Here is an 18,112-nt window from a genome sequence, read left to right as displayed (position 1 = left end):
TACAGTATTTTATTCTTTCTATAAACTTTAGAAATGTGTGGGGATGCTGTGAAACAAAGTATCCATTTGAAATCCAATTATAAGGTAGTAACAAAGTTGTAGATACATTGCTTGAATAATTAAAACACAAACAAGTTGATTAAACACATTTATAATAAATAAAATAAGGCACATTGTAGTCCAATGGTGTTGCAATCTACTACTTTACTGCTATTTGTTACTCTAAGAGTATATGTGTAAAAAATTAAATCCTCCAAGAAATATTTGGAATCCTGGAGAAGATTCGGAAAATAATTTCATGTATATTAAACTTTGCAAGTAAGAACATCAGAATGTCGATCATTATTATTGTTTGAAAAAAAAAAAAAAAAAAAAAAAAAAAAACCAATATTTAAATAACATCAGACATATTCAAAACAAATGCGATTATTTGGTTATGTTTTGTTTTGGATAGTGATGTATTCATTATTCCCCAAATATTTCTTTATGAGGAGAAAAGTTAAGCACCAAACAATTTCCTAGTCAATCAGGCAAACAATTTCCTAGTCAATCAGGCTTGCTGATAAAAGTGGTGACATGATTGATGGAGACGGTGACAAGCACCGATGACATTGTCATACATGTCACTGTCATGGAGCTAATCTGAATAGAATATTCCACTCATTTGGACATAAATATCAGATTTTGAGGAGAGGAGATATTGCTGGGCACTGGGAATACTCAGTACAAGCATTTATTACATTGTATCGTAATGCATATGTTGACAGGCCAATTCACATCTAACACTACACAGATTGATCAAATACATCCTAGAATGTGCGAACAAAAATGTGTCTGATAGTTAAAACATGACCGATACATGTTAGATACAAAGATAAGTGTAGCTAAACTACAATGTGATCATTGAAGTCAATCTTTCAGAGTATCGACACACCGGTGAACCACATTGACAGCTCAAGTATTTGCTCTTCACCATCCAGTAGTGATCACCATAGTCAAACCTGATGGGAGAAATGTAATTATTTGGTAATACTCTCTTGACTTCAACATTCCTTATATATAAAATGATCTAAAAAGCAAACAACTCAAAATAAATCACACAATCTCATATTCTACGTAAATCAGTTCTTAGTCAAGAATGCAGTACAAAGTCAGTAGGACTGAAATAAAGCTTACCCGATCTGGTCACCAGCTTTAATAGTTTTGTTGGAAAAGAAAGCAATCCTTGGAAATCGCATATCCTGGTGCATGGTGAATACCTTCACAGCTAACAGATTGGGCTCACAAAGATGGTTAATGAAACGGCCAATGTTGCCAAAAAGTCTTGCGTCGATGCAGTGTACATCATCTACCTGCATAGGAAGACAACAACAATAATCTTGGATAGATGGATGGAAATTTCAAATATATACATATATAGTGCTTGCTGCTAAGACCATGCAGACAATGTTTCTAGTGAAACTTTAATGGCTGTGCTGGACTGCAAGGACACTTGAGAGTCAATGTATGAATCAATGGTAGATTTTCTTTGTTTTGACTATGGAAAATAAAGAATTATTGGCGTTAGCTGATGTTGAAAAAGTAGTGTATGATTTTTTTGACCTCTTATTATTGTAAATTTCTTGCAGCAGGCTGCTGCAGCAACTCTTAAAACACTTCAGCTTGTCATTTGGTCTTCAAGGAATTGCGTAGTTGAAAAGTGGAATGATAGTCAACCAACCTTATCGTTAAGTGTGAAGAGGTAAGAGTCATTCTCTCTATTGTTAGCTTCTGTGTCAGTGATGATCTCACCAACATACCTTGATAAAATGGAAAGGAAAATACCTTCATATACTGTACACTATTAAGCATGCCATCAATTCATTATGTTAATTTAAAAAAAAGTTCCTCACTCGCAAATAAATGTTCCTTGGGGGACATCCTGCATGACTCTTACTCCCCAGCCCATTTTCTCTGTTCTGAAAACCTGTAGTTGAACTCTAGGAGCAAAGCGATACTTGAAAAATTTCATACACCATGTTGACTTCACATGGGGAAAAAAAATCACAAAAGGGACGATGGAAGACAGATTTTGCTAGATATACAAATATTAACATTATAACAAGCTGCAAATACAATTGCAAAACTGATAATAAAAAAAAATTCTCTATTCAATGTCAGCAGTAATGATATTCTAGCAAGCGCAAAAATATGTATATGATGCGCAAGTTATAGGCAGTCGACAAGTACTGCAGATTGAACATATATTGTCAGTGTAAACATGCAAAAAAGCAGGGTGACAAGATAAATCCCTTACTTTTACAGTCTGGTCGTACTACTGAGCCCACCATTACATAGTTTCACTATTTTCAGACAAAAAAGCCCTTCTCTTGTTGTTAGGCTAAAGCTGGACTTGTTTAATTGGTATGAATGTGTCCACATAATGGCTTTCATCAGATTTATTTACCCCAAATAACTTTTTTTTTAATAAAGTACATTTAACTGGTATATATAAATTCTAGAACAGTCTTGTGATTGACTTAACCAGTTTAGAGTGTACCCCACCTCCTGCCCATAGAGAAGATGAAAGAATATTAAGCCTATTGCTTGAAAGTGTTTTAGATTGTCTCACCTCAATCCATGTTGAACAACTCGATTCTTGCAGGTTCTCCAGCATAAGCAGGCATGGTTACATTCAAAGAGCACTGGAGGATCTTGCTGACAGAAATCCATCAGCAAGCAGCCCTCCTGCGTACAGTACACGTAGAGGTTGTCGTTTTAATTGCTACTGGTGGTATGATCAGAGCAGGATGTTATATGCACATGCGGTAAAAATGAGCAAACGTTATACTTACACTATCATACCAACATTGTAGACTAAGCTGGCCACATGTGCAGGTACTGGATGAACAGTCATCTGTGCAACTACAGTGCTAAATGGAGGGAAAAAGAAGAGCGATGCAAATAATGACATTGTACGTGTATCTGCTTGAACTGCAGATTTGTACAGTGGTACGAAAAAGTATCTGAACCTTTTGGAATTTCTCGCATTTCTGCATAAAATCCTCAAATGTGATCTGATCTTTGTCAAAATCACCCAGATCAAAAAACAGTGTCTGCTATAACTAAAACCACCCAAACATTTATAGGTTTTCACATTTTAATGAGGATAGTATGCAAACAATCACAGAAGGGGGAAAATAAAGTGAACCATCACATTTAATCTTTTGTGGGCCCCCCCTTTGGCAGCAATAACTTTAACCAGACGCTTCCTGTAGCTTCAGATCAGTCCGGCACATCGATCAGGAATTATCTTGGCCCATTCCTCTCTACAAAACTGCTGTAGTTCTGTCAAGATTCCTGGGATGTCTGGCATTGTGGCGTGGCTCAGTGGTAGAGTAGTTGTCCCCAACCCAGAGGTTGTGGGTTCAATTCTCCGCCCTGATGAACTCGCCTAAGTGGCCTTGAGCAAGATACTGGACCCCACGTTGCTCCTGGTGCTGCGTCACCAGTAGGTGGATGGCGGGATAGTGTAAAGCGCTTTGAGCGCCTTGAACGGTGGAAAAGCGCTATATAACACCATTTACCATTAACCGCTGTCTTTACGTCATGCCACAGCATCTCAATGGGGTTCAAGTCTGGACTTTGACTTGGCCACTCCAGAACGTGTATTTTGTTCATCTGAAGTTGATTTACTTCTGTGTTTTGGATCATTGTCTTGTTGCAGCATCCATCCTCTTTTTAGCTTCAAATCTCTGAGAAATGGCCTCAGGTTTTCCTGCAAAACATCCTGATAAACTTTTGAATTCATTCTTCCATTAATGATTGCAAAACAAATCATGATGCTCCCTCCACCATGCTTCACAGTGGGGATCAGGTGTTGATGTTGGTAAGCTGTTCCATTTTTCCTCCACAAATTACTTTGTGTGTTACTCTCAAACAATTCAACTTTGGTTTGATCAGTCCACAATATATTTTTCCATCATTTCTGTGGAGTGTCCAAGTGCCTTTTTGCGAATATTAAATGAGTTGGATGTTTTTTCTAGACAGCAGTAGCTTTCTTCGTGGAGTCCTCCCATGAACACCATTCTTGGCCATAGTTTTACATATAGTTTATAGATATTGGACTGCGCCAGTGATTTCTGTAAGTCTTTAGCAGACACTCTAGGGTTCTTTTTTTACTTCTCTGAGTATTCTGCGCTGATCTCTTGGCGTCATCTTTGGTGAACAGCCACTCCTTGGGAGAGAAGCAACAGTGCCAAACTCTCTCCATTTGTAGACAACTTCTCCGACTGTCGATTGATGAACATCCAGACTTTTAGTTTTGTATCTTTTCCCAGCTTTATACAGATCAACAATCCTTGATTGCAGCTCTTCAGACAGCTCTTGGTCAAGCCATGATGCACATCAGACAATGCTTCTCATCAAGACATTTCTTACCAGTTGTTTTATAGTGGCCAGGGCAGCTTTAAACCACTCATCAGTGATCGGGCACACACCTGACTTCAATTGTTTGGTAAAGATTTGTTTCAATTGCTCTTTAAGTCTCCTTAGGCAGAGGGTTCACTTATTTCCCCCCCCTTCTGTCATTGTTTGCATACTATACCCTTGAATTATGAAAACACAAATATTTGGGTGGTTTTAAAGCAGGCACTGTTTTTTCATCTGTTTGATTTTGACAAAGATCAGATCACATTCGTTGATTTTATGAAGAAATGTGAGAAATCCCAAAAGGTTCAGATACTTTTCCATACCACTGTATATGAACTCCACGTAACTAGATTTAGGCCGTTTGCCATTATTATTATTTCTTAATTTTTCACTGGTGAAATCTTACCTGCAGGTGAGTTATGTCACAGTCAATATTTACTGGGGAAGTGACACAGTTGTCTGGTATGTATTTAAAGTTTCCAGGGTATGGCCTGTCATCAACACCATTAACACAGCTTATAGGAAGCGCCTCATAACCCCTAGAAATGTCCCTATTAGAGGGAAAATGTATTCAGGTTATGATATAAAGAAATAAGATGCTAATAACATATGATTTTCCATCCAACTGGAAAATAAACAAATTCAGCAAAACAAGTACCGGTACCTACATAAATTACGTACATAATTTCATACATGTATTTGATCACCTGCTAAATTTGGCCACGTTAGTAATTATTAACATGAAATATGACCTTTTTTATTACATAATTAAACATTTATGTAGGCACTGACAAAACAACCAACCTTATAAGCACCTGCTCACCACGGTTCCCCCTGGTATCACTCAGCTTTGCACTTGCATTAAGAGCCATCCATACCTTTGAGCCATTGATGCTACAGTCCAAAGCGGTTTGTCCATCCCTGTTCTTATGACTCAGGTTAACTCCGTTGGTCAAAAACAACCTGCAAGTTAAATTGGGATCTAAGAACTACACAGCTAGAGCATTCTGAAATCCACATAGTGCAAGTAGAGAATATTAAGCCCCAGAATTGGCCAGCTCCTCATTGCAATTACCTGAAAGTAAGCTGTTGTATTTCCTAAACACACATTAATGTCAGTACAGTATTCACTAACTCATTTACTGCTAAAACAAAAAATTCAGTCCGAGTTTTTTTTTAATCTATAAATAACGTTATGAAGGTATACTCACATCACACACTCTAGGTGGTTTTCTCTGGCAGCCACATGAATTGGCAGGTCCCCATGAACATTGACAGAATTTTGGTCACACTTGGCATCCAACAAAGCTTGGGTGACATTAGCACACCCTGATAAAGCTGCCCAGTGCAGGCAGATATTCTGTTCCTGTGCAAGGGGATAAAAATCACCTCCCACATCTATAATCATGAACAGTACAAATTTATCTATGATTGAAAGGGTTTGTCGAAAAAATCCCAAGCCTGGAGTCACAAAAGATACAGTTCAAATACAAACCAAAGTTTTCCCCATCAATAGAAGTAAGGTTTGGCAACATCTTACATTACAAATTTTATTTGGTTTCAGCTTGTTTTTTTTGTTTTGTTTTTTACGGAAAAAAAGAAAAAAAGTCTTTATATTATAACAGACAGAAAATCTTTAAATCATTTAAATACTATGAATCCGGACAAACTGATTCTTATCTGCGGTCGGGAAATACACATTTTAACAGCCTAGCTGTTTAGTCATTAAAGAATCATTCATTCATTATAAATTATAGTGTCAATTATATAGTAGCGTACTGTGTTATTGAAGTGTAATATACAGTATAGTGTAATAACAATTCTATTTGTCAAATGAAACAACATACTGTCATATCTGTGATTTTGTACACCTGCGGTTGTCCTGAACTAGACTTTTGAATTCTAAAAGAAGGCAGTGTTTCATCGGAATTCATAAATTGATTGGATCACATGATTGGAAATCAAGCCGATCAGGCCATTTTTCAGAGGATCGGAACAGGGTGAAAAGGATCGGGTTCTTAATTTATTTTTTAAGGGCTAAAAAGTAACAAAACGATCCAGAAATACAATAGCATTGCCAAAAGAAACAAAAATATGCACATTTTATACTCCGCAACACTCCCGGAAAAAGCGGAAGAGGAAGTACTGTAAACCAACCACCGAGCCGGGTACCGGTACCGGTCCATGGTGCATTTGCTACCGAACCGCAGATGAATAATAAATAATTTGTTAAAGAGCGCAATCTGGCCTGTGCTTCTTGACGCATCAAAATGCCTGCCCACTCTATTGACTAATCCGAGTACAGATTTGTGTACGTCGCCCTCTCGTGGTTGGCTGCCATTACTGGAGTGTTTGCACACCTATAGCAGCCCAGCGTTAGTCAATGTAAATAGTAACGTTAGCTGCTGTTGGCTGTGTGCTGCGGGCAGAGGCGTCTTTGGACAGCATTTTATGGGGTAAAGGGCAACTGCTGAGCCAGAAGAGAAACCTACAACAAAGACCGTTCTGCATAATAGCTAGCAAACGAGGCAACAAAACGGAATCCACTGAGAGCATCATAAATCATGGCGAACCGTATTGCCAAAGCAAAGAAACCTTTCATGATTGGAGAAGAATTCATTATGCCTACGACCGAGAAGATTTTCCGTCAAGTTTTAGGAGAGGCTGCTGTTAAAAAAAAGGTTAATTCAGCGTATGGTGAGTTCCATTGTCCCAGCACTTAATGTTCGTTTTTAATCCTGTCATGTTATTTTATATTTACTGTAATTTTCTGCCACACACTGCCGGTCCATGAAAAAAAGGCCCACTTCACAGGTCCGTGGTGCAAAAAAGGCTGGAGACCACTGCTGTAAACATTACAGTATGGTAACATGTTTGGAGCTTTTGTTAAAAAAAAAAAAATCTTTATCGAATCAGGGCTCTATCAGCGGACCCTTAAAACCAGGTGACTCAGACTCTGGACATCCCTACAAATTATTCTTAGATAATAGTGTGTGGGGTGTGTCAACTGTGGTAATTTATTTGTGTAATGTAAATGTATCTTTGTGACTGTATAAACTGTAATAGGGATGTTTTATTTGTGACATAAGTGTGGTAGAATTAGTGTGTTAAAGTACCCTGTCTCTGATGTTAACGTCTGCCCCTTTGGCCAGCAACAGGTAAAACACATTCTCGCGTTTATACTCAATTGCCCAGGTGATTGGAGTCCATCCACCAACATCCTGCTCAAGCACAAGTTACAATACTTATGTTACACTGATAATCACACAAATAGGACATAGGCAGTATGGTCAATAGTTGAACCAGCTGCATTATTTTAGGTGGTTACAGGAAGTCCCCATTGAATGTAGTGCAAAGAGTCTACCTGACAGTTGATGTACTTGGATGTCTTGGAGAGCAGATGTTGAACAACGTAATAATGTCCCAGTTTAGATGCCAGATGCAAACAGGTAAAACCCATTGAATCCTTATGTGAAAATACAATTGCCATCAAACAAAAGACAAAGACATTTGATCAATTCGAAAAATTCAGTGAAAATGGTAGCAAGTCACCTCAACTCTAGTTATATAACAATAACTTTGCTTTTTTAATGTGTTAATACTAATACTTTTTAATTCATCGTCTTATTGCTGCAACCAGCCAGTTGAGCGTAAGCAAAATATCGATGTAGCTCGGGATGAAAATTTGTTGACAACCATGTGTTTGCGTGTATGTCTAAGAGTTTACCTTGTGGTTAATAGCGGCCCCAGCCCTAATCAGGTACTTTACAGTCTCTAATTGGTTATTTACACAAGCTGCCATCAGGGGTGTTCTCTGCTCTTCATCCAACATCTCCAAATTGGCTCCAGCCTAAAAACACAAACATAAATATTAGGGCTGTTAAAATTATCGCGTTAACGGGCGGTAATTAATTTTTTTGATGAATCACGTTAAAAAATTTCACGCATTTAACGCACATGCCCCATTCAAACAGATTAAAATGACAGAACAGAGTGATGTCCACTTGTTACTTGTGTTTTTTGGTGTTTTGTCGCCCTCTGCTGGCGCTTGGGTGCGACTAATTTTATGGGTTTCAGCACCATGAGCATTGTGTAATTATTGACATCAACAATGGCGAGCTACTAGTTTGTTTTTTTTATATTTTACAAATTTTATTCATACAAAAACATTAAGAGGGGTTTTAATATAAAATTTCTATAACTTGTACTAACATTTATCTTTTAAGAACTACAAGCCTTTCTATCCATGGATCGCTTTAACAGAATGTTAATAATGTTAATGCCATCTTGTTGATTTATTGTTATAATAAACAAATACAGTACTTATGTACAGTATGTTGAATGTATATCCGTCTTGTGTCTTATCTTTCCATTCCAACAGCAATTTACAGAAAAATATGGCATATTTTATAGATGGTTTGAATTGCGATTAATTACAATTAATTAATTTTTAAGCTGTGATTAACTCGATTAAAAATTTTAATCGTTTGACAGCCCTAATAAATATGTATTAAACGACACAACCCCAGCACAGAAGATGAACATGTATAGGTTGATTGGGTTTATGTAGATCTGGGTTAAATTATGCACATTCTAAACTGCGAATAAGTAGTTTGGAGACAGCTGTAAAGTTTAAAAAAAAATAAATAAATAAATAAAAAAAAAAAAAAAGTGCTGGCTCTACAGGTTATGCTTGTTTTGACTTTTGTTTGGATAGCTAGCATCATGTGACTGGCAATATAAACAGCTCAAAGGGTAGGGAAATTTGTGTTTGGTAGATTCTTTCTTTCTTGTAAGAATGTCTGACAAGGTAGAAGATTGAATCAATCACTCGCAGTCCTAGTGCTTTGCTACATGATAACGATAGTGCACTTATGTCTCGCATTAGTTTGGCTAATTTTTTTTAGAGATAATAGAGGTTTATTTTAGAAATTCTGGACCATTACAAATATTATTTCACATCGTCACACTCAAGAAAAAAATTGAATGTATTGAAAAAAATGCATCAATTGAAGACAAATATCAATCACAGTAATTCATCCTCATGAAAATCAAATCCAGAGATAGACATTCAAAATAATGCAAAACATAAATATTCAACATATTACATGGAAAAAAGAATTCTAAAAATGTCCAAATTAGTAACCCAAAGCAAAGCCAAAATTATGATTTGATGGATGGATTGCTACATTTCTCAAACTCAAGAATGCACAGAAACTCACCTGTATTAGCATATGGCAAATTTCCTCATGCCCTTCTGTAGCAGCAGCATGTAGGGGAGTTCGTTTGTTTTGGACATCCATCAGAAAGTTGGGGTCCTTTCCATCAACTGCACTAGACAAAATTAGTAAATATATGTAAAAAGGCACGAAAACACTTTGTGAAATCAAATCTGCTAGTAAAACGAAGAAGAAATAAAAATTTGTATGCACCCAAGAGGCGAATGACCCTCTGGAGCTCCCCTTCCTTTGCAGAAATGAACAGCTCTCTGGTAGTGTAATTTACTTTTGTTGGTTTCAAACTACAAAACAATGACGCTCAATAAATTATACTTAAGTGTTTCCAAAATAAGCAAATACTTCAAATGTAACCTTACTTTTCATCATCTAGTCCCGTCAGTATAGTCTCCAGTGATTCATTAGGACTTCTGGCTGCAGTACTGCTATAGCAAATGAATGAATGAATGTTATTATAATGCCTTTTGTACTTTCTATTTTTATATTAGATTAATAAATAACGAGCATAAAGTATGTCATTTTACCTGTTTAAGTTCATCTCTCTACTCCTTTGTGGTTCACTTGTCTTTTTAGCCTTGAGTATCTGCTTAGCGGGTTTCGGTGGTAAAGTGGGAAGTAATGGTGAAGAAGGTGAGGGCACTGTGACCTCTTTTGCCCCACTGGCATCTTCTCCACAGTGTGGGCAAAACCTGCGATCTTTCAAAATGGAGGCACAGCTTTTGTGAAAGCGGTGGGAAATGTTACCATAGGGCTGGCACTCCATGAAGGTACCCTAAGGGAAATCCAGAAGAGCACAAAAGTAGAGGTCAGCAGAACCAACACAAAAGATGTTTATTAGAGACCATGTAAAGTCATGAGCGTTTAGCACGTGGCAGCCTAATAAACAACATGGTTCGATTTTGTGTATGATATTTATGTGAAGTTTTGTTTTCCATTTAAAGGATCTTCAAACAGTCTTTAGCTCAGAAGGGAGGCAGTAGTATTATGTGTGATGTTTATTGTTCTACTCACTGCAGCACAAAAGACCCCACAGCCAGGGCAGCATTGGTGTTTAACCATGCTGGCCCTGTGATTCTCACACAGAACCTGCATATGAACCACATTGGAAGGTCTCATCATTTCATGCTTAATCACATTATTCTGGCAACGATTCAACTGAGAAGAGAAAACAAGTTTTAGGTAGGACGATGGAAATGTCATGCCAAGATCTCTCATTTGTGTGTTTTTACCACTCCCTCTGTGCTCTCCATGGCCATACAGGTCTGATCATTTTTGGACAATCTGTCTCCAGATGATGGAGTCTCCATACGACAACAGCACAAAGGTAATTCCTCGGCCAAATCTGATTCCATCACATCAGAGAGTGCTAGTTAAAATACAGAAATATAGGTGACATCTGTATATTTGTACACAAAGTTTTATAGTATTATTGGAACATGAATATGGTGAGTCAGTGTGATGTTCCATTTACCTGTTGATTGTGGTAAAAGTAGCTCTTCCTGAAGTTTTAGATCAATACAGTCTAAATTCAACTCTGTGTACTCAGCATGGCTTGCTTCTCCAGATTGTCCTTCCCTGAAAGATTCACTTCTCATGCTTGAGGTTTCTCCAGATTTTGTAATAGCAGGTATTACCCCATCTGCTCCAACATTTCTTACCTGCAGTGTTGTGAGAATCATAATTCTAACTGAGAACAAAAACAGTTTGTATATAATTACTTGCATCGTCAATAGGTATCATTGAAAAAATGAAATGGAAATACAATCACAATGGAGAGCAAAATAAATGTATTCAAATAAATGAAACAAGGCTGTTTAAAATGTGCTGTTTGATTGATCACAAATAAACATATCACTGACAACACTGTAGTCCTGTTTCTAAATTTGAGAATAACCTACTTAGCATTTTATAGTATTTATCTTTGGAGAGAGACATACTTTTTCCAGTTGTTTCACTGGCTTTGCCTTCTTTTTTGGGACAAAGTTGTACAACCCCATCTTCCTTTTCTTCCTTTTCACAGCTATAAAGAGAAATAATAAGGATAAATGCGACTTTGTATATTGTAACTAAATATTGCCATGTAGTGTATTTGTTGAGCTTTCAGTAAATGATACTGCAGCCATTTAACTGTTCTGCCCAAATGCATGATGGGAAGTGCAACCATGACTGTGCGTAGGGGCACCAATTGATATATCTTCTCTTCGTTGGGAAAGAACATAAGGTGTTAAGAAAATGATCAACAAATACCTTTCTTCCCCACATTGCCTCCCCTGATATTTTTAATTGCTGAGAGAGTGAGAGAGGGATTGTAAGGCTTTACCCAAATAAAAAAAGCTCCAAAGGCTGTCAAAATTCTCTCTACTCATTATACGCTGCCTTTAAGCTCTATATATAGGTAAAACGGCGCCTTTATAGATTGAACGCGACAATGCGTGAGTGGGTCATGCAGCACAAGCGTTAATTATTTAACGTGATTAATTAAAAAAAAAAAATTACCGCCGTTAACGCAATAAATTTGCTAGCCCTACTTTAAGCCAAAACTACTCTGGATGAGTGTAAGACATTTTGTCTGTAACGTTAAGTACAATTAGAAAACGATTTAAATAAAAAATATATGTATATTTAAAAAAAAAGGCATGTCCGATATTTTTTAGCTGATTCCGATACTTTGAAAATGACGTGATCGGTCCCGATCGATCGGGACATCTTTAAACATAATTGTTAAAGAATGGCATGATGAACATTCTAATGAAGTTGAGCATCTCATATGGCTGGCAAAATCCCAAGACCTCAACATTATTAAGTATTTATGGTCAGTTTTAGAGATTCAATTAAGACGTCGATTTCCACCGCCATCGTCTCTAAAAGAATTAGGAGGGTATTCTAAATGAAGAAAGGCTTAAAATTCCTTTGGAAACAATTCACAAGTTGTATGAATCAATACCTCGGATAATTAAGGCTGTAACTGCTGCAAAAGGCAGACCTACACCATATTAAATTAGTTTTTGTTGATTTTTTAAGGCGTCTCCATTATTTTGTCCAACCCCTGTATGTTATTGTTTAAGATCAAGTAAATTGGTGGATAAAAACTTTTACCGATCAGGCATTGGATATAAAATATGACCACTAATAAAATCAATTCTGTATTAAACAGAAAAATAAACATATGTTCAAAGACTTTACTACAAAGGACAGTAGTTTCTTTGTTCACAATGAGATAAAGTCACCCGTGTAATGAACTGCATTAATAATCCAATCGATCATATTTAGACATTCTGTTGTACGGGTTACAATACAATCATGTACATACAGTACACTGTGTATTGTGGTTATAAATGATTACTGTCAATTTTGTCAAGTATAAAACACTTAATCACACAAAAATTTTATCAAAAGGCAGTCTTGAATCTGATAAAAGACAAAAATGCTCATGACCTCTGTGTGATGAAATTATTTTCTCCTATGGCGTTTAAAAAAAAAGACATATATATTTATACTGTATGTATGAAAAAAATACCTGGGTGTGGTTTCGTGGACGTGAAGGACACGCTCTTTTCACCATTTACACAACCATCTATGGCCTCAGTTGGTACAGAAGTGTACATGTCTTCCATGTCCAACTTTGCTTTACTCCTAGTTGGCTTGAGAGAGAAGACAACAGTAAAGGAAGATTCTATCTCATCTGCTATTGCATACTGAATAATAAACCTATCCATCAAAGAATCATTGTTACCATAAGATCGTTCACTTGTTTTTACACAAAAAATGTCAAAGAAGCCTAACACATAAAATTGTTTTCCCTCCAGAAATCCCTGTCCTGCACGTCCCATTGCGATTTATTTATTTATTTTAACTGTATATCCTTCCGACTGCCAGCTTGCACTGTCGGACAACCGGAAGTGGGTAGTAACGTGATACATTTACTCCATTACATTTACTTAAGTTTTTTTTTTTTTTTTTTTAATGTACCTCTAAGAGTAGTTTTAATATGCCATACTTTTACTTTGTAGATTTGTGACGAAGAAACACTACTCTTGCTCCGCTACTTTGGTCTACACTAGTCGTTTCATTTTTCCTCTTTATTCTACATGTATCAGATTTTACTTTTTTTTGTCAGAGATGCCAACAGTGGCTCAGTTTCACCCATGAGAGACTGCAACAATAATCACATGACTCCATTATACCAATCAGAGTCAAGCTTGCCATTCAATCACACGGTGTTTTTAATGCACCGTGAAAAAATTAAGCATTTGACATAAAGCGCTGTCAACTTGACCCGAAAGGTATGATTTTAATCTCTCTCCCAGTAAATACTTGACATCGATTGACAACAGAAAAACGGGGATATGATCCTTTTAATTTCATAATAGGAAACATGTTCCCCCCACTAGTGGGCACTCATACTCTTTGGACGAATGATGCCTCATTTCTATAGATTTTTTTTCCTTGAGGAAATTCAATGATTTTCTATTGAAATTTCTTTGGCTAAATGTGGTTATGTAATAGCCATGTACATAGTACAGAATAATAATTTAACAGTTCATACAGATAACTTTGTGCTGAGAAAAAAAAATACTAGTTTAAAAAAACATATACGTACATATCAAACATTGTCAGCAGTTACAATTTTACTCATTGAGTTTTCTTTTCACCAACTACTTTTTTTACTTGTACTGTAATTGAGTGCATTTTTTGATGACTACTTTAACTTGAGCAATAATATTTTGAAGTAATGCTACTATTACTTGACTCAAAATTTTGGCTACTCTACCCACCTCTACGGACACATGTACACATGTGGGATCAATGGAAAGATTTAAATGTCCTCCATAGCACACAAAATAAGTTCCGTCAGTTGTATGTAGTGGGTGGGAGAGCTTCAGGTTTTACAACATAAATGATGTAGTTAAAGAGGACATGAAGGTAGTTGGTGTGAGAGCAGGCGATGCAGAGGACAGGGTTAGATGGAGATTATTCGCTGTGGTGACCCCTGAAGGGATAAGCCGAAAAGGAAAAGATATACAGTTATATATGTATATATATATATATATATATGGTCAACCAGGATCCCAGAAGAGATTGCACCTCCATCTCCTCCATAATATTTTTCCCCACTTTTATGAAGCAGAACTATAATTTCAGGTTTCATTTGGTAATTATAGTTGTGTTCAAAATTATTCAACCCTTAGATAAGTGTTTTTGCAAGTTTTACATTCATTTTTCATCTTGCTTATAATCATATCAAATAATGACAAGTCAAACAAACAAATGCAACTGAAATAAAAAAAATTTTTTTTTTGAATACTCCAATATAAAGGTATTGGGATACTGTTCTCTAGAGTGATGAGACCCAAACTGGAACTTTTTGTGGAGCAGAAAGAATGATGCCAAAAAAGAAAAGAACACCCTGGCTACTGTGAAACACGGTGGGGGGGCAGGTTCAGTAATGCTCTGGGGTTGTTTTGATTCTTCGGGTACAGGGAATCTTCAGCGTGTGCAAGATATTATGAATTCAGTTAATTACCAGGAGATCTTGGATGCAAATGCAGTCAGTGACAAAGCTGATGCTTGGGAGAGGTTGGACCTTCCAACACAACAATAATCCTAAGCATACCTCAACATCTACCATGTATTGGTTGCAAAAGGGCTGGAAGGTTCTGCAGTGCCCATCGCAATCACCAGAGTCAGACTTAAATTCCATTGAAAATCTCTGGTGGGACCTGAGGAAAGGCAGTTCAAGCACGCAAACCCAAAAATGTTTATGAACTGGAGGCCTTACCTGTGGATCGCTGCAAGAAACTTGTGTCAAGCTATGCTTCACGTCTAAAGGATGCTATTGTTGCAAAAGAATGTTGTACTAAATACTAAAGTTATACATACCTAAGGGGTTGAATAATTTTGTCAATGAAGTAATCAAAGAAACGCCATAAATTGGAATATTCCAAAAAAGATTTTTGTTATTTCAGTTGTATTTGTCTATTTGCCATGTCATTATTGAATGTGATTATAAACAAGTTGAAAAAATAAATGTCAAACTTGCAAAAAAAAAAAAAAAAAAAAAATCTACTGTGGGGATTGAATAATTTTGAACACAACTGTATATTATCACAGGACATCATAATAAAAGTAGTATCATTTTGTTCTTTCCTTTATGGCTCGATCTTTGTTGAACTTGCAACAAAGTCTTAATTTATAAAGTACTGTAACACAGCCCCCTTCTCTTCAACTTCACAAGTGACCGTTGAAACGTTAACTTAAATCGAACAAAGAGACAAATAAATCCGGTATGTGTGGGAAGTGGAATTGTACTTCCTATAAACGCAAAGTAGTAGGTTCTTACCAAATACCCACGTGTACTTTTGTGTGTTTTTTCAATGGACTTGACCAGCTCAGTTTTTGCACTGGATGATTTGGCATCTGTGCTTCCGATGGATGCATCAACAGATTCTACCTTCTGGCCATGTTGAGCATTCCAATGACCAGTTGGGCCAGGTAATCCTAATCTTTTGACCGAAGCAGGTCGTGTGCCGCGGTTCGATCTTACTTCACTGACGATGTGAAAGGGAGTTGCTTCAACTCTTGAGCTGTCCTTCTTTTTGAGTCGGGTTCTTGCCGTTTTTCCCAAATTATTTAAAGGTCCCATATCTGGCCCTGGACCCTCTTTAGTACCACTGTCGTCCATGAGACTCCTGAAGAAATACTGCTTACTTAAAAAACACGTATATTATCCTTCTAAAAGTATCGATTTTGAAGTTGTGTATATAGGCGGACTCAAAACTGCTGTTGGCATTCAATTTGGCTTTGTTCGTGAAGGTTTGTAAAGTTGACCGAGAGTCACTGAACCCTTTAGCGGAAGTACCGTAAACAGTGGCATATCTTAACGAATCCAACTTTTAAAAAGTTTTAAAAAGGCATGCCAATCTTCGCCACAAAATGTGAAGTCAAAGATGATGCACAGATGGTATCGCATAAATACAAGTGCAGTAGTTAGACTTGCACTTCTTCGTTTTGATATCCGGCAGATTGGACGTGTTTAGTACTTTGCTGCCCTCCAATGGCCAAAAACAAAAAAAAAGGGAGCCCATCAATTACCATTTTTGCCATAAATGTAATCCTTATGTCCAAACCAAACGGCTTGATTTTAATTGCGTCAGAACATAAAATATATCCTAATGTTGCGTTTTCTTTTGGAGTCATAGCTTCTCCCTAGATCATACTAGTTTGGGGCAGAATATAAGGTCTTTTGGAGTTGGGTTGATCACAAGTGCGTAGGTTTGCATATGGACGGTAGGGACATAACACTACCAACTTTTCAGGATAATCAAATTGTCCCCACCAACTTTTAAGCAATCTTATTTGCATTATATAATAGTATTCAGTTCAGTTAAATAGGTAATTTATATTGTCTTCCCAAACATTGTAAGGATAGAATTGACACTACTATTATGAAGTAAATTATTTTCATTATGTTCACTTACATTTACCCCTGTTCACGTGCTGAATGTGCCGGTCCATTTTTTTCCCTCAAATGCACATTTGATTGGCTGATGACTTGACCCCTCCTCCCTCTCCCCCCAATCAAACAGCCGCCAAAGATTTACATTTCGACGACATGCAGTCTATTTGAAGTTTTTTTCTCCGGGCAGGAGCAGCAGCAGTAGCCACTGTAAGTAATGTAAAAAGACGTCAGCGTTGTGGAGGTGGGGAAGACACCACTAGTGTGGTGGAGGTGGAGAACACACCACTAATTTTGCTACTGAAAGTCCGACATGCATCAGAGTTAGATTAATAATAAACTGTGTGCACTTGCTAACCTGTAAACCTCAAGTAGGAAGCTGCATATAGAGAAGTGTCCTCCTGTACGTCTTTTCTACTGTTAACGCTAATTAAACTGTGGGAAATGTAGTGAACTCTACTGGACACTATAGAACCAGAAAACGTGAGCAAGAAGCTGCTTATAGAGTATCACCAAATACCTATTAGTGCATTTTTTTTATTAATTAAAAATATTTATTCTCTACATTATATTTTTAAAAATATATTTGCACCCAATGCAGACATTTTTTCATATAATCATACATTAATTATAATTGTGGTAAAAAGTTCGAATCCCTATTTAGCTTTTTCCCATAATTGCTCAACCCCCTGATGCACTTAGAGATGAAAATAAGGGAGAAGATGAAAGAGACAACTATTTAAAGCAATGTATTACTCTTGTGGTGAACGACAATGAAGGCCAATGTAGTTCCATGTATAGGTTAAGTAGTATCTAGCCTATTAATTAATTAGGTTCATATTGGTGAGAAATATACCTGTAACACTGACCCCCGTTCACCTACCGGTAATTTGTTCGGTTTTATTTTAATGTCTCGTCCCCAGCAAAAAGTGTACAGGGTGACCCAAAAAAAAGTTTACACTCACTTGACTGCTTGTTTAAAAGCCATTGAAACATATCTAAATAGGTT

The 18,112-nt window shown here is 36.9% G+C and overlaps 1 protein-coding gene across 3 annotated transcripts; it reads right to left on the bottom strand.

The window, feature by feature from the left end:
• Nucleotides 1-47: 47 nt before the first annotated feature.
• Nucleotides 48-16,665, bottom strand: ehmt1a (euchromatic histone-lysine N-methyltransferase 1a). 3 transcript variants are annotated; one of them, XM_057832574.1, is made up of 22 exons: nt 15,988-16,665; nt 13,165-13,288; nt 11,585-11,667; nt 11,119-11,305; nt 10,877-11,013; nt 10,659-10,802; nt 10,172-10,419; nt 10,007-10,069; nt 9,843-9,931; nt 9,633-9,739; nt 8,138-8,260; nt 7,775-7,876; nt 7,527-7,631; nt 5,622-5,776; nt 5,215-5,373; nt 4,817-4,961; nt 2,835-2,912; nt 2,612-2,727; nt 1,893-1,979; nt 1,721-1,799; nt 1,177-1,352; nt 48-1,001 (listed from the first exon to the last, which is right to left on the bottom strand). In XM_057832574.1, the coding sequence occupies exons 1-22, from the start codon at nt 16,327-16,329 to the stop codon at nt 890-892; spliced, it is 2,961 nt and encodes a 986-aa protein (XP_057688557.1). In that variant the 5' UTR covers nt 16,330-16,665; the 3' UTR covers nt 48-889. The 3 variants fall into 3 exon arrangements, with proteins under 3 accessions (XP_057688557.1, XP_057688558.1, XP_057688556.1); XM_057832575.1 differs by having other exon boundaries at nt 10,007-10,072; nt 10,877-10,989; XM_057832573.1 differs by having other exon boundaries at nt 10,007-10,072; nt 15,988-16,664.
• Nucleotides 16,666-18,112: the final 1,447 nt, after the last annotated feature.

Source organism: Corythoichthys intestinalis, chromosome 3 (assembly GCF_030265065.1).
Source record: "Corythoichthys intestinalis isolate RoL2023-P3 chromosome 3, ASM3026506v1, whole genome shotgun sequence".
NCBI lineage: Eukaryota > Metazoa > Chordata > Actinopteri > Syngnathiformes > Syngnathidae > Corythoichthys > Corythoichthys intestinalis.
This window is presented reverse-complemented; position numbering and strand designations above follow the sequence as displayed.